At 39.1% G+C, this 15,848-nt stretch overlaps 1 protein-coding gene across 1 annotated transcript; it reads left to right on the top strand.

Moving 5' to 3' along the window:
- The first annotated feature begins 6,332 nt into the window (after positions 1–6,332).
- On the top strand, positions 6,333–15,321 carry lnpa (limb and neural patterns a). Its single transcript, XM_031858714.1, has 13 exons — positions 6,333–6,442; positions 7,298–7,397; positions 7,819–7,860; positions 9,913–10,100; positions 10,195–10,253; positions 10,375–10,415; positions 11,727–11,810; positions 11,912–11,963; positions 12,047–12,268; positions 13,344–13,449; positions 13,646–13,716; positions 14,023–14,178; positions 14,369–15,321. The coding sequence occupies exons 2-13, from the start codon at positions 7,371–7,373 to the stop codon at positions 14,539–14,541; spliced, it is 1,221 nt and encodes a 406-aa protein (XP_031714574.1). The 5' UTR covers positions 6,333–6,442; positions 7,298–7,370; the 3' UTR covers positions 14,542–15,321.
- The last annotated feature ends 527 nt before the right edge of the window (positions 15,322–15,848 follow it).

Here is a 15,848-nt window from a genome sequence, read left to right as displayed (position 1 = left end):
AATAATGAAAACAAAAACATAATTGTATCAGCTTTACCGTTTCCACATATTCAACCATTCAGGTTGCATTGTAAATATCTTAAAATATTTTATATGATTGGTCCGTATAAATATTCCTAAAACCAGTCACACAGTAACATAGACACAATATGTATTTGGTCAAACAACTCATTTTACCATAAAATATGGATGTGGAGTAAAGGGATGGGCAATATGGATAAATATGGATACAATCTTACATCATGATATAGTTTTATATTGCAGTACAGTATATATATATATATATATATATATATATATCGACAGAGATAGAGAGATAGATAGATAGAGATATATAGATAGATATAAAAAGATGTTTAGTGGAAATTCAATTCTGAAACAGTTTACAGTTTACAGATCAATAACGATATGGAATTGAATATCAGAAATAAATACATGATGAAAAAATGGCTAACTGATCACATTGATGTAAAAATCCAATATTGCCCTATAGAAGACTAGTCATATATTTGCAACGTTGATCACAATGGGCTATTAATGCAAACACAAACATTGTGAATTTGATTATAATCATGAACTTCTCTTCACTGTATAGGAAGACTAAATTGTATAAACAGTACAGCAAAACATATGAATGACTTATTCTTTTTGTATTTTGCAATTAATGCCCCAACTGGACCCAAACCAGGCATGTGGCAACATGTGTCGTTACCATTTGGCCATAGACATCCTGAAAGTAGAGTTTGAAGCACTTTGTGTCACACTCAACATTAAACTCAGTTTTGACCAGCACACCACTCATATTCACAAACGCCACCAGACACAGGTCATTGGTAAACACGAAGCACCGTCTGTTGCAGTCCAACTTCTATCGCTGCTTGACAAAAACATTCTTCAGTCCATATTACTATGCTGTTCCCCGTGCTCTCAAAACCATTGTTCTCCTTACCTCCAACCTCTCAGATCTCTCAACAATAGAGCCATCATAACACACACACACATCACTCATAACACACAGCCTTCCACCCCTTTTTCCATGCAACAAACACTTCTGCTATAGATGCTTTAAATGCAATACCAAGCTATTTACAGGGACACACTGACCTCAATTTGCTAAATATGTAGATGGTTGTTTCTAGGTGTGTACTTTATGGAGGTCTACACTATATTAAGTTCCATATTTGGTACAATCAACTTTGCACTAAACCACTCTTTTGTGGGCTGCAAGGGCTACAAAAGAAGGCTGCATTTCTCAGCCATGCTTGGAGGAGACTTAGGAAAGAGACACCTCTGTTGACCAGTCATGACCCATCTTGAACGGCATAGTTTGAAGGACGTACCTGAACTGGGATGCTTCCGTTTCTTTTTGTGTACTCACCTTGTGCTACCATTTCAGATGTGGGTGCATTTAGTTCCACATCAGCGCTTCATCTTTTTCTGATATCCACTCTTCAGTGAGCCCCAAAGTGATGAACTTGATGTAAGTAATGAGCCCTTTCTTGTCCTCAGCAAGGAAAACCAAATGAAAACATTCCTGAAAGTGAACAACACAACTGGGCTTTAAAAGGACTGTCGTTGTAGTTGGCAATGTAAGAACAGCAAGCTAACAATATCTAGCTACAACCACTTGCTATGACACATAGCAGTGGGAGTTGGCCCACTCTTTGCTGTGGCTGTTGGTTGGGCACCGAAATACCACTTGTTGCTGTGGCTTCCGTTGTAGCTACAGCTGTAGCTGTGGCTACTCCTGTATGACTGACTGGCTGGCTTGATACTCTATGCAATAAGACAGTGGCACTGGTCAGGAAGAAGCAGCCAACACAACCATTACAATTAAGTGCACAGTCCCTGCATGCACCGTTACATCCGTTAAAAAAATGCTTATTGTCACAGCCTTGGAAATCACAACAGCCACAGGCTGTTTATAGCTACTCACTAGCCTACAGTAAGTCAAAAGTAACAACTACATTAGCTGCGTTCCAAATTGGATACTTTTACTTTTCCCTTGCTTCTACCTTCTGGTCCTTCATTGTGGCCTACCCCTCTAAAATGAACTTTGTAGCCAGGGTTATTGCTCACCTGAAGCATTGGGCGAGTGTGGCGACATGTTGGCCCAAACTTGAGCATAAGCAAGGAGGCACGGACTCTTTTCTGGTATCTAAATGTATTGGGTTAGCATGAGCAGCAAATCAACAGAACTGAGGAGCAAACCCTAGCAATTGCTCAACTACCCTAAATAAACTCTGCCAGAAGGCCTAACCTGGACTCTACCAAACCACTTATGGGGAAGCTCACTAGATGGATAAACATAAACAGACAATACAGCCAAATAGATTTACAATTTATAGAATTATATCAACAAGTGACCAAACAATTACGTAGATAAACATGCAACCACTTGCTTTAGGGAAAAAATAATCTTATCAAAAATAGACATTTGTTCCAACCCCTGCTGCAAACACATGGTAGAACCAGGAAGTATAATAGTCATGAGATCCTCTGAAGGACCTTTTGCCTGAGAACCAAAGAGCTTACAAGTAAGTAACTAGTTAAGATAATACTTTGATTTGCAATAATGTTAGCAGTAGTGATGGCACAATGAAGCTTCATAAAGTATTGAAGCTTTTTTAGCAAATTGTTTTACAAAAGGGTTCATTTATTGAGGCTTCACGTGCACAAACTACCTGTTGGCCATAGAGTGTAAAACAGCCAGATATAATCTTAATCACGTCATCTTTGATACACTTATTTATGGAATATAAATCGATTAAAATTGGAATCCATTTCTATCAGTATAGTGCCTACTTTGTAGTAAGTGTTTTATGATTTTATAACATAACTGTATAACAAATGTAATTTTCTTGTAAGTAATGCATCAATTGTGTGAAAACCAATCCTTTGGATTAATAATTGTTTCATAATATAATAATGGCAGGAGGGGAAATGTGTGTTCTAAAATTGGAAAGTGGCAGTGGTTTAGACAGCGGTCGTGCTAGTGTAACTAAGAAAAGTACACTAAGGGGAGACTATTCGTTTTTATTGAGTAACAACAATAAGCAACAACTTATAAACGTCGTTGCGCCAAGATCTGAATCACTTGAGGCTTCGGGCGTCATTACAGACGTTATTGGTCTAAAGACGATAGAAGCCTTGATACGCTCGACATGCGCATCGCGGAAAACTTCTAAGATTTTCGCGCCCCGAAACCTCTGCACGGCATGTAAAACCACCAGCTAGTAGCTTGTCATGAAGCTATAGACAGAATACATGCATGCTTTGGGATACCGGCCCAACTGCTGAAGTATGTCACATACTTTGTGCAGGACTGGCTAACACAGCTGCCAAGAGCAATGGCAAATCTTACATGCATAGGAACAAATGCAGCACCGTGATGCGTAGTCTACATGATATTTGTCATGCTGCAAACACTTTATACCTTCAGGAAGAGGAGGAAAACCAGAATATCACTGCTCACTCTCGATTCTCCCTTTGATTCAAGACAATCGGACGCAATTGTTTTACATACCATGCCAGCCTGCCACTGATTCCCTACATGTGTTGCTGCTTCTGAGTACCTGCCTGCAGTGCTTCACTGCATTATATAATCCTGATAGATTTTAACACGTTTTTATTTTTTCCAGGTCCCGTTTCCTAAAGATGGATTTATCCTTTTCCTGTGTGGGTGTTGCAATGACCATGTGCACGGCTATGTAATGTAATTCAGCCAAGGTTCTGCCAGAGCTTATGTATATCAAAAACACATCAAGAACATGGGTATATCCTGTGGAGTTCATAGGAACTCCTAATAGGTGAACTTAAACTGTTTTATAAAATGATACCTGACAACCTGGCTCCTGCATTTATTTCTTTTAGGGTTCTGGAGGGAGTGAGTCCTGTAACAGGAAGTGGCAGAAAGCTGCAGATTCTGTCTATAGTGGATGAAATGGAAACATTAACATAAAGCTTGACAAAACATCTGAGTATGGCTGTACTTTAAGTCTGTTGTATCAGTGTTGAAGAACACTGTTCTTGTGGGGTGTTCATTAAAATACATATTAGCATGTGCATGTATTTTCTTTTGTGTGGCTGGCTATGTTTTGTAATTTGTGTACTTGACAACGTCAGGTCTTAAGCGATCTTTATCTCAATGAGATTAACTGATAAAATACAGACTATATATAAATTGGGGCTTATTGAGACACATTCCATGTCCTTTCAATGTATCGGCATTGATTCTGAACTGGGACCTTTTGTTGCAAGTCAACCCCCCCACCCCCCTTTTCCTCCCCTGACAGTATTAATAAAGGCTAAAAAGGCACTTACTTGTTTTAAAAACATGTTAAGCTAAAGAAATGTTGCAATCCTGCAGTTTATGCAAACAGGGCCACGTAGTTTGTAAACAAAGACAATGAGTTCCTTGACTGACATGTCTCTGCACATATTTCCTATACCAGGCTTTGATCGTGATTATGTTTACATGCGTATACAGAACTGTTGGGACCAGTGATTCTCATAAATACTGAATAGGAAACACAATTAATGGTAAATGTGAAGAATACCATGAACTGTAATGCCTTTTTGAATTCATTTCGGTGGTTTTGGAGTTCATTAACATGCAGTACCTTACAATTAATACATTTTTACCATTATTATAGCACCATTATCTCTCCCAATCAATGCACAAACACTGTTATTCTTGATCACAGTTGTGAAAAGGACAGTTGAATCCACTAAATGAGCGAACACCACAAACCTACGATCCAATGAGGCTTCAGCAGAGAAGAGACTATGGGGCACAAACATGAGGCTGTACATTTGGACATCGTTATGTCTCTGCGGTTGATCATCGGCTGACGTTTTTTGTGGTGTGGATCTCTGACTGGCTGTTCATCCAAGCAAATGCATACATTCACCCATCTACTTTGGGCTCTTCTTATTTTGCCTCCAGCTTTTCTTTTCTTCTTCCACAACCAACACCAGTGCAAAGCAAAATGTCCCAGTACCAGTTATAGCTTTTTAGCCACGCTAGCTGCGTGGCTCTGGCAATGTCTGTCAGTCCACCACTTTGGTCCAGACAAAAATATCTCAACAAATTCGCAATGGATGACCACGTAATTTGGTACAGATATGAGGACGGTATAGAGGATGAAACCTAGTAAATTTTGTGATCTTATGACTTTTTTATCAAGCACAGCAGCAATACTCCTATTACACAAAACTAAGGAACACAGTCTCTTTACTTACTGCAAAAGTGCAGATGAGGTGGTGGGCATTATTCTGGTATATCTTCCAAAGGTAGAATGGTTGCAAAGCAACTTTCAGTACTATTTGGGGGAACAACCCCGGTCTTAAATCTCTTTGAACCAAATCAGTTTTTTATTAAATAGCAAACGTATGGGGTTGTTAAAGCAAATCATTTCGTACAAATTGATGTTATTGAAACATGCTATTTTTTCAGTTTATATTGTTTAGTCTGTTTTTACTTCTGTTTTCACCAAATAATTGGCTTTTTGTGATCTGCTCTGGCTTTTATGAGCTGCCTCAGGCCAGTGCTGTGCTTACATACTCACTAATGAATCACACTGTTTAAATTAGATTTGCAATTTAATGTGTTGGACCTGCAAATCTAAACATCAACATGGGAAATTGTACCTACTCCAATATATTACAAAAAGCTTTGTTGGATATGGGCCTTGAATAGAGAATGTGTGATTGCATTTTGTGTGCAAACCCAATAAATCTAAGGCTTTGTATTTCTTCATATTTATTATAAAAGACAGCATTGTCCTGAGTTTAAAAAAAATCAGCAAAAAGCATAATAACTGCTATTATATTCACTTGGCAGACACTTTTGGCGAGAGTCATTTGGGGTTCAGTGTGCTTGTGCAATAATGACCCTTACTAATAATGGCCAATCAACTGGCAATCAATACTAGTAGGGTTGGCTGACATGAAGCATATACAAATATATATATATATATTTATTTATTATCACAATAACAGAATCACAATAACTGTTGGGGATTATACTCATTTTAAAATTTCACTTTAAGATCAGAAGGATTAATGCATCATGCATTTTGGTATATTGCATAAGTCCTCTTTTTCTTTAACCACTCATACTATTAATACAACAACAACAACACCAGACTAATAGCTCAGCTAAAGTTCATATAATTCATAACCATCATTGTTAGACATATCAAAAACGTTGATGATAGAGTTTAGTTTCATATCACAGTACATGCCACCTCGGTTTGCATAAGAACCCTTTTAGTTTAAACATAAGTGACATGGACATGGAGTCTTGAAGGCCCCGGCAGTGCTTATGATCCATGCTGCTCTTCTAGCGGACACTCCCCCATCTTGGCTGACACACGCTCCGTCAGAGGACAGGAGCACTGCTGCTGTAGGCTGTCGAAACTAGGACAACACCTCTTAGGTAAATACCCCACTGCACTTCTAAAGACTTGGCTGTGATTCATTCACTTTGCAGCCACATTGTTTGGTGTCCGCTTTCTTTTTACGAAGGACGTTAACTTGTTAGCAACGACTGCTGTTACTTATCACGATGAACTACAGGCTGCTTCAGTGTTAGCATCAGCAGCTAGCGGTTAGCTTCCCATGGTTAGATAGTGAAACGTTGGCTAACGCTAACAGTTTACTCCACTGATGCATTAAGTGGGTAGAAAGTTATTTAAGAGACGTTATTTGGTGATGGCGACATGGCAACACTGTCCTTTGATGTGAGCTAACCATTACCGCTGGTAGCCCCGTAACTTAATGAAATGGCAGTTGCCTCCGAAAACATGGAGTCAAGATGTTAAGTTTGCCAGCGTCAACTTAATTTAGCGAGGGTAACGTTTCACACAGGACACGAAGACTACGATACGTTAAACAACTTGAAATACTAGCTGCGTGTAACGTTAACGTATGCTCACACAGTTACACGTAGCGAAATAATATCGCTTTCAAGTACAACAGCCTTGCAATAAAGGCTATGTTTTTGTTGAAACAGCCTTTGAGGTGATGCAAGTTGAAGGTTATTTTGGAGGCAGTTATTTGTAGAACTGATGCATTGTATTGCCCAATGCTGAATGATGGTTCACCTATTTTGTTTCAACCCATTATATGAGTATATTAAAATGCATCACCCTCACAAACCATGAGCGCCTCTCTAAAGTTTAGTTTTATCAAATGGTCAAATCAATTGCATTGCACTGCATTAGTTGTAGCTACATTTTCCTCTTGAATTGCTAACTAAGTGTATATTGAAGCCAATAACTATTGTCAACAGGTGGAGAGGTTACTTGCTGGAGGAAATTAGAGGAGGGTCCCAGAACAGAATATCCTTCAACCCCTTGATCAACATGGGTGCAGTCATCTCACGATGGAGGGTTTGTTTATGTCTTTCTACTTATGTTGCATGCAGCTGCATTAATACAAATAATGTTATTGCATTCATTTTGCCTTAACTTTAGCTTTGATAAGGTTTCAGCTTGCATGAACGTGCAGGACAAATAATTCAACCACACCATACATGCACAAATAGTGGTGACATACTAGGTCTACATAAATGGATCAGAATCCAGATGTTTATGCTAATAGTCTCATCTCCATTCCTTTGCATATTTGCATGCATAGGCTGATTGAATAATATCGGGAACAACAAAAGAAGACTCAATATAACACATATACAAAATGTGCAGAAAGGGGAAGTTTCCAGATCTTTTCAGGAAGTTGCTGGCACAAAGTGTACAGTTGCAAATGTCATGATTTCGTCACTCTGACTTGGATTTCCAAATGTTTGCCTTACAGACAAAACCATCCACTGTGGACATTTTGGAGGGAATCGATAAGGTATGCTTGTCAAATGCCAGAAGTGCTGTTTTGAATTCTCTAAAACACATTTGATTTAAAACTTCAAGTCCTTCTTGTACATATATTTGCTTGTGGTGTGAGATAACGTGCTATAGGTTTGTCAAAACACAATAAATCCATGCTCTAGCTCAACATTTTACTCGCCAGCCTGCACTTTGGGTTTGTAGAAAAAGACCACGAACAAGAACATTTTCAATAACATTACCAAACCAACAATTGGTATACATTGACAGATGAAGTTATTCAAATAGAAGATAGTCTACACATTCATTGTAAACCTTACTGAAGATAAAAAAAAAAGAGGGAGCAAGGGCCTGGTGTAAGAAATTCCAGTGTTTTATTTATGCTCTTATGCACTGTTCCCCGTCAGTGGGACATCTGAAGGGACGGTTACTGGTGAATTGCTTATATGCATGTACAGTACTTGAAGGTAGACTATGGCTCATTACAACTTAAGTTTTATTTTTGTAGCTCTGGCGATCAGTTATATTGGTTATGATGACTCACCAAAGTAATTGCAGAGATCTGGAAAGTGGCGATATCACTGAAAATAGGCCCAGAGGGGCAACAAAAACAGGTTTTGCCAGATTATCTCTTCCACTTCGTTTGGAGGTAAAACTGAAAATGAGTGCAATGGTTCACAAAGGACAAATTGTGTGATCATTTTACCGTTCGCCTTTGCTTCCAATGCCAAATCAGTTTGGTCTACCTGGCCGTTTGATTACAACCTGTCTGATCATTTGACGATATTGTGTATTATTTCACTGGTGCTTAGTGAACACGTAAGCCTGTTTTTGGTACAGTGCTATTAAAGACATGTTATATAAGCTTGCATCTTTTGACCATAAGCCTGAAGCTCTTTTGACCATAACGGACGTGTCAACAAATTCTAAATCGGCTCCACATTTGCTGACTGATGGGGCTTTAGTGCTCTGCTACAGTTAAGCTAGCGTGAGGCTATTTTCAGCCCCTGTCCTTGTAGCATGATACACTACACATATACTGAAGAGGTCAGGTGGACATTGACGTGTTGACGAGACGGTTGTTTGGCCTGTTAGTTTTCCTCTATAGAGAAATCATGGGGATGGTTGCACCACACACACGCGACGGCCTGCGTGTTATACTGTAAGGCTGAATGTGAGATCTGTTTATCCAGTGCTTAGAGTGACAGACACACATGTTACAGGAGAACCGTAGTGACCAGAGTGGGTCCCGTACTGTACATGAGCTATTTATAGATGGAGTAAACAGCGCTTTAACGCAGTGAGGTAACCTTTCTATTGAGAAAAGGATGAATAAGCCTTTTATTCATTGGAAAATGAATTATATGAATATCGGCCTTTTCTGCCAGAAGAGAAGTTTGATCATGATTGGACCATCGCTTTTTTTTGGTGTGCTTCCAGTAGTTACTGCAAAGTTTGAATTATATTTATCTGATATGCTACATGTTCAGCTTCAAATTTCCATTCCCACTAAAAGTGTTGGTGGTGTTGTCAAAACAACATGTAAAGATATGACACCCATCTCCACTGTCGAGAGACATAGCATTTAAGGCAGTGCTGACACTGGATTTGCTGTTGTACTTTAGTTTGTGCTTAAGAAAAATAAAACAGTTGAAATATTCTCAGTTTAGTTTCAAATTCGTCCTAATGTTCAACATCCTAAAGGGATGGTGGGTTAGCAGTAACCTGGAAAACTTGCTTTTGTCACCACAGTTTCATTTCACCTCACCATAAGGTTTAGAAGTTGAGTTCTGTGTGTGAATTCTGTCTTTCTCTCTCTCAGATATATATCACAATATAGAAAATGTATGCAAATTGCATGTGTAATAATCAAACTGATCTGAGCTGTGTTTCACTGTTAACCATTAAATGAGACCGAGCTCTAAATGTGTGTAAAACCATAATGCTTATTCTTATGGCCCTTGGATTACTTGTAGTTTGTATGAAAAAAACTGTTTCACTTAACCAAAGTCACGTCCCACTAATAGGAATCGCTAACATAACACTCATTTCATTTATCTCCTCACAGGATATACAGACGCTTGAAGAATACAGTGAAAAGTATCGGAGGCAGTTGAAGATATGGGTCGGGCGACTGCTTCTGTACTCGTCTCTTCTCTTCCTGATCGCATGTATAGTTGTGTATTTGTGGTACCTGCCTGAACAGCTGATGGGACAGCTCATATTGTCTCTTCCCTTCGTAATTTTCCCGTTATTGTAAGTGTGCGAGATAGTCAGTCACATTTTCACTAAACTGTAACTACAATGTATTGTAACCAATCAACTGTATTCCTTCTTTTCCCTTTATTAGAGTTTGGTTACTTCGAAAAATGCTTATTATTATTTGTTTACGAAGAACTGAAACAAATAGTAAGACCCTTTTTGAATATTTATACACAACTTACCATGTAATGGTCATTTTGTTCATGTTCAAGCTGGTATTGAATTTTCAAGTAAAACCTTTTTTTTTTTTTTTTCTTTTTTTTTTCAGATGACAAATTAGAAGATCTTAAAGCACAAAAAAGGAAAATAGTAAGTGATGTTTTTATATTTGTCCAGTTTCATTTACATTGTTCCTTTGCTTTTTGCTCCAAAGACTTAAAAACACTGAAACATGTGACACTTAAGATCAGAACAGCCTGGCATCTGGCCTGCCCCTAAATGACAAAAGTACTGACTAATGTTTCCCTGAGATTCTCGTCACATTCATGTATCTTATATAAAATAGAAAGTGTTTCAGTGGGTGTGCTAGAGAGGTGAAATAGAATGTCAACATCACAGATGAGGATTTTTTATTTATTGAACAATTTACCAGTTTTCCCTGTTTTGAGCCAACTGTTACCAACCAACTGCCTAAAATCCTTGGAACAGAAACGGCTATTGGAGAACTTTAGTATGATGCTCACTGTGCTCATGTGTGGAACAAACAATAGAACGTATGCATCCTTTAGCAGAGATGAAACGGTTGGTCAGGTGTAGCTGCTGCTGTTTAGAAAACTCAAATATTTTCAAATGAGACTTCACAAAAACAGTGTCTGTTGGTATTAAGCATGTTATATTCTTTTATTTTTTCTATTGTTTAGTCTCACCCTGTCACTCAGTGTAGTAGTTATGAAGCCATTACAAAAATTGCACTACAAGCACCCCACAGATTTTCTCTACAATGTCCCTGAAATTCCCTCTGCAAGCTTGAGAGGAACGCATTGTGGAACGCATTGTAACTCTGATGTCTCTTTAGCAAAGTGAAGACTTGCACTTCATTCTTAAGTTTCGTAGGATGCCTTGGTATTATTATCATGGTATTGTTCTTATCGATCCCCTCAGCATTTTGCAGCAAGATGCTTGCTAACTTGGGATGTGTACAGACAGAGTTTGATTGGTACAGTGACTTAACCCAGTAAACCACTCTGCTAATGACACTTTAATTAATAGCATTTAGTGCAGGAAAGAAATAAATCTGAGAAATTGCTTGTCATCCTCTGTCAAGTCTAATAACTTTCAATAATTAGGGCTGATGGATTTTCACACTCTCCATTATCGAAGTAGTGAATGTAATTATTCTTCATATTTTATATAAACATTTTGAAATGTTTGGTACTTAAATGAAGACGTACTATTTAGTGGAGTAACTTCCGGGTGCCCTTTCTTGCGTTTACGTGTAATGTTACGGTAGGTGATCTTAAGATATTAATGTGTGTTTATGAAACTCCTATTAATTAAATCTGATGACCATCAAATAGTTCCTAAGCAATAGAGCTATTATTATAGGAATCATTTCTTTGTGCAATGAATTGGAGAATTGAATTTAAGCTATAATATTATTTAATGTCTTGTTTTTTCCAGCTTGAAGAAGTTATGGAAACGGAGACGTATAAAAATGCTAAAATGATTCTGGAGAGATTTGATCCTGATTCCAAGAGAAAAATTGTGAGTCCTTTTGTTTTAATTTTGTAACATAAACACACTTTTTTCCTAATAGTTTTCCATATTAAAACAGACTTTTGCACTCTCTTGTCTTCTGCATAAAGGAGCTTGAATCCACTCCAGTCGGACCTCAGATGACTCCAAAACCAGGCCAAGGTAGCGATGGGTTCTGAAGACCGCACTGTTTTCACTTCTGTCTTACTATTGTTAAGCAAACTGGAATCTTTTTTTGTGTTTAGAGCTCCGCCAGCGCAATGTCACCCCAAAGACCCCCTCAGTGGTGGTGAATCCGGCGAGCGGAGCTGCTGCTCGCCCCCCTCTTGCCTCTGGGCCCACCTATCCTGGACGGTCCTCCCACTCTGCTCCAGGTGGACCCCCAGAGAGGAGCCTGTCTGCTATAGCTGCTCAGCAGAGCTTGATGAGGAGGCCTGTGACCCCTGGAACACCTGTTCCAGGAGTCGGTGAGTTACCTGCACACGGGGGGACCACATCATAATGTGGTCGATTAAGGTGTGATTTACTCTTCCCTGGCTCTGTGTCCCTAGTTGCTCAAGGCTCTGTGGTGTGTGTTGTCAGCAAGGGTGGTGTATGTTATACAGAAGTTGTAATGGGTAATTGCATGAATGTAGTTTTCAAATATCTTACTCAAAGGTTAAACCTTTCTCAAATGAGTGCATAATTGTGGACTAAGATTAGAAATGGGGGGGGGGGGGGGCTTATCTGTTGATGCAGTCAGAATGTTTACCTCAAGAGGGTGATGTGTGTGCTTTACAAAGCCAGCCAACACGAGGACAACTTTCCATAGAACAGTTGCTGTATGTGGAAGACATCTGTGGAGTGCAGAGTTGCTGGATAGTCGATATAAATTATTTATGGGCTATGAACACTCGATAGAAGATGCAAATAAGTGCAAACGGTAAAGGACATGTGTTCCTAGAGGAAGCGGCATGCTGTAATTGCCATGTGGAATGCCAACTGTGAGGCATGCACGAATCAGGATTACATTAACTATGATTAATTAGCCAGACCTGCGTTTGTTCTCTGGGCAATGCTGGTAGAATCTCACTAAATGTCTTTTAATGCTCGGTGAAATTGCCTTTGGCATTTGAAACACCTTGCAAATGGTTTACATGACTTGATGTTATCACTTGCTTCTGCTGAAAATTGAAAGTGAAAAGCAATTTGACACAAAGAGTCACCACAGAGTTTCCATATGTTGGTAAATTAATAACCAGCAGGATATTGAGACTGTGCCAAGTCTCACAGAAATGACCAGTCATCTTCCTATGATTGCTCTTGATGTTAGATTATATTAATTACTACTCGCCAACGCAGCAGGGATTCTGGACGTGCTTTGCAAGTGAGATCCAGTGTTAATTCATTAAGAAAGAGGGGGCGGGTTTTTGTAATATCCATCATGGTTTGTGCAGTAAACTGTGAATTTCAGCCTCACTGTTTCACTTGGTTTTTACTGTTCAATGCAGTTGTATTCAAGTGTACAGAGTACGTCTAACAGGCATTGATGTTCTTTAACAGGGATGCACCCCCCCGGCCCGCCCCTGGCCAGACCTGTGGTCCCAAGAGAAAGAGGCGCTATGGACAGAGTCATTGAGTATCTTGTTGGCGATGGCCCTCAGAACAGGTACTCACCCTCTGCTTCTGAACAGGAACAATTTAGTTTTATAAATGCCGTTTTGTGGGGATGTGTAATTAAAGCAATATTAAGCAGGTTCTTAGCCAACTTGTAAAGATGCAGTGCAGAGCTATCTTTTGTGTGATATAATGCCAGTCTCTGTACTGTATGCTGTCTTAACTTGATTGTCTTTCCTTCCTCGTAGATACGCTCTCATCTGTCAGCAGTGTCTGTCCCATAACGGCATGGCATTAAAAGAGGAATTTGAATATGTTGGTAAGACTTAAAGAAACACTCTTGTCAGTCTCCATCAAATACTGCGCCTTCATTTGCCCTCTAGCATTTGGCAGCGTAGTATATCATATAGCTCTTAAATGCCTCCGCCACAACCGACCCCTGTAAGCAAAAACGCAACAAGATTGAATATGCAAACCAGTGCTACACATCAATCTGAAGTGTTTATGAATCTCAGGCATTTTCTGTCATTGGTTCATATTCATGTATATTAATCTATGTCTGTTCTGAAAATGTATTAGAGAAGTGACATAAACTGTGTGCGGTGTTTCACTTGTGTTGTTTCAGCCTTCCGATGTGCATACTGTTATTTCTTGAACCCTGCCAGAAAGACCAGGCCTCAGGCCCCCCGACTCCCCGAGGTCAGTGGGGAACTGAAGATGCCATCTGAGGCACCCGTACCTTCATCTGCTGCTGACGTAGATGATGACCCGTCGGTTTCAGGTGAGAATGGCACTTAAGCAGGTTTCATCTACACATGGCAAATGTTACCAATATTAGTACATTTAGAAATTAGATGTTAAAACTCTTGTCTAACGCATATACATATCATTTTCTTTGCTTTTATACTTGTTTTAAATGTGTGCAAATCTAAACAGAATTCTTTAAATAATTGTTTTTGTATCTCGATCAGGGCAAACCAAGCTTGCGGATGTCTCAGCTGAAACAGACACCAAAGAGCCAGGCACACCAGCAACCACAGAGCCCGGCTCTGCGTCAGACAGCCAAAGCACCCCAGAGTCACAAGATCTGCCCTCTGAGAAATCTGACGGAGAGCAAGATGCGTCTGCCATGGAAGTGGAATGAAACTGTGGAGTAGTTATTTCAAGTCATGCTGGGACTTTGTTCTTTCTTTTCTTTTGACCGTTAACTTGCAAGTAAATGCCGTGAGTTGAAATATCACAGTAACAAGTCAGCAGTTGATGGGATTTTTCAACTTACAGTACAGAATGTCTTTTCTTTTGAGAATTGCTTTTATAGTTCTAGCAATAGTAAGATATTGAATTGCATAATGCTAGCATTTGGTTGCAACCACCAAACAACCCAACTGTCCTTCCCGCTGTTATTACATCTCAAGGATTATGCTACATGGTGTGGATTTTGTATAGGAAAAGGTTTGTCCCTTGTTTTCTTTATTTTTTGTATTTTATTTGTCTTTGACTGCATTTCTTAACAGTATTCTGTCAGTTAGTTTGATACTGCGGAAACAAAACAACTATTTTGTGGGGGAAATGAAATTGTATTTATGGGAAATTATTTATAAATATTTTTCTATGATGCTTTGCCTTTCATGACAGTGTTGACTGGGATACTCTGTAGCACGGTGATGCTTACATGTTTACACAACCACGGTACCATAATAGGAATGCACGTACACTGTTAATTGCTAAAATGGAGATTTATGTCAGTACTGTGCACCTGTCCCAAGTGCCTTTTTATATTTTAAGTCTCTGTTTCAGAGAGTTATCGATACAACCTATTTACATATAGACAAAGTCATTGAGCTGTTTACAGACTGTATCCTTTTGCTGTATGTTGGAATTCTTGTTCTCTATAAATATTACTAAATAAACCTTTGGAAACATCTGTGTACGTGTGTTCAGAATCACAACACATTCAGCGAGACAGATGCATTTTTTTTTATTTTTTTTTAAGTAAGACATGCTAAAGAATTTTTTGACTACTGTTGCCTTGAAAACAATCAATTGTTGCTGCATTTTGAAAGTGATTCTGCATTTACATCAAAATATGAATGAAAAGGTCAAACCAACATGTAAATAACCATGATGGCAATAGCTCTCGTTTATTCCTGCCACCTTCATTGAGTCGTGTATTTTAAACTGCCGCCCCGTTTATTCTCCGGCCATCTTCTCACTCAGGAGCGTGTTTAAACGGTCCATTTTCATTAGCAGGCCAATTTTAGCTTGTGATCATTTTATTTTAGCTCATTGATCATTTCAGACAGTGTAAGATAATAGGGCTGACACGGAGCCCGACCAGTCTTGATTGCTTGACCCTCTTCATTTGCAACAAGAAACTCATTGCGGCTACAAAGTTGCTCTCTACCATCACATGACCCTTTTCCCCTGAAGATAGGCCGTAAACTATTCGTG

The sequence above is a fragment of the Anarrhichthys ocellatus genome, unplaced genomic scaffold (assembly GCF_004355925.1).
Source record: "Anarrhichthys ocellatus isolate YVR2014 unplaced genomic scaffold, GSC_Weel_1.0 scaffold20, whole genome shotgun sequence".
NCBI classification, from domain to species: Eukaryota; Metazoa; Chordata; class Actinopteri; order Perciformes; family Anarhichadidae; genus Anarrhichthys; species Anarrhichthys ocellatus.
This window is presented reverse-complemented; position numbering and strand designations above follow the sequence as displayed.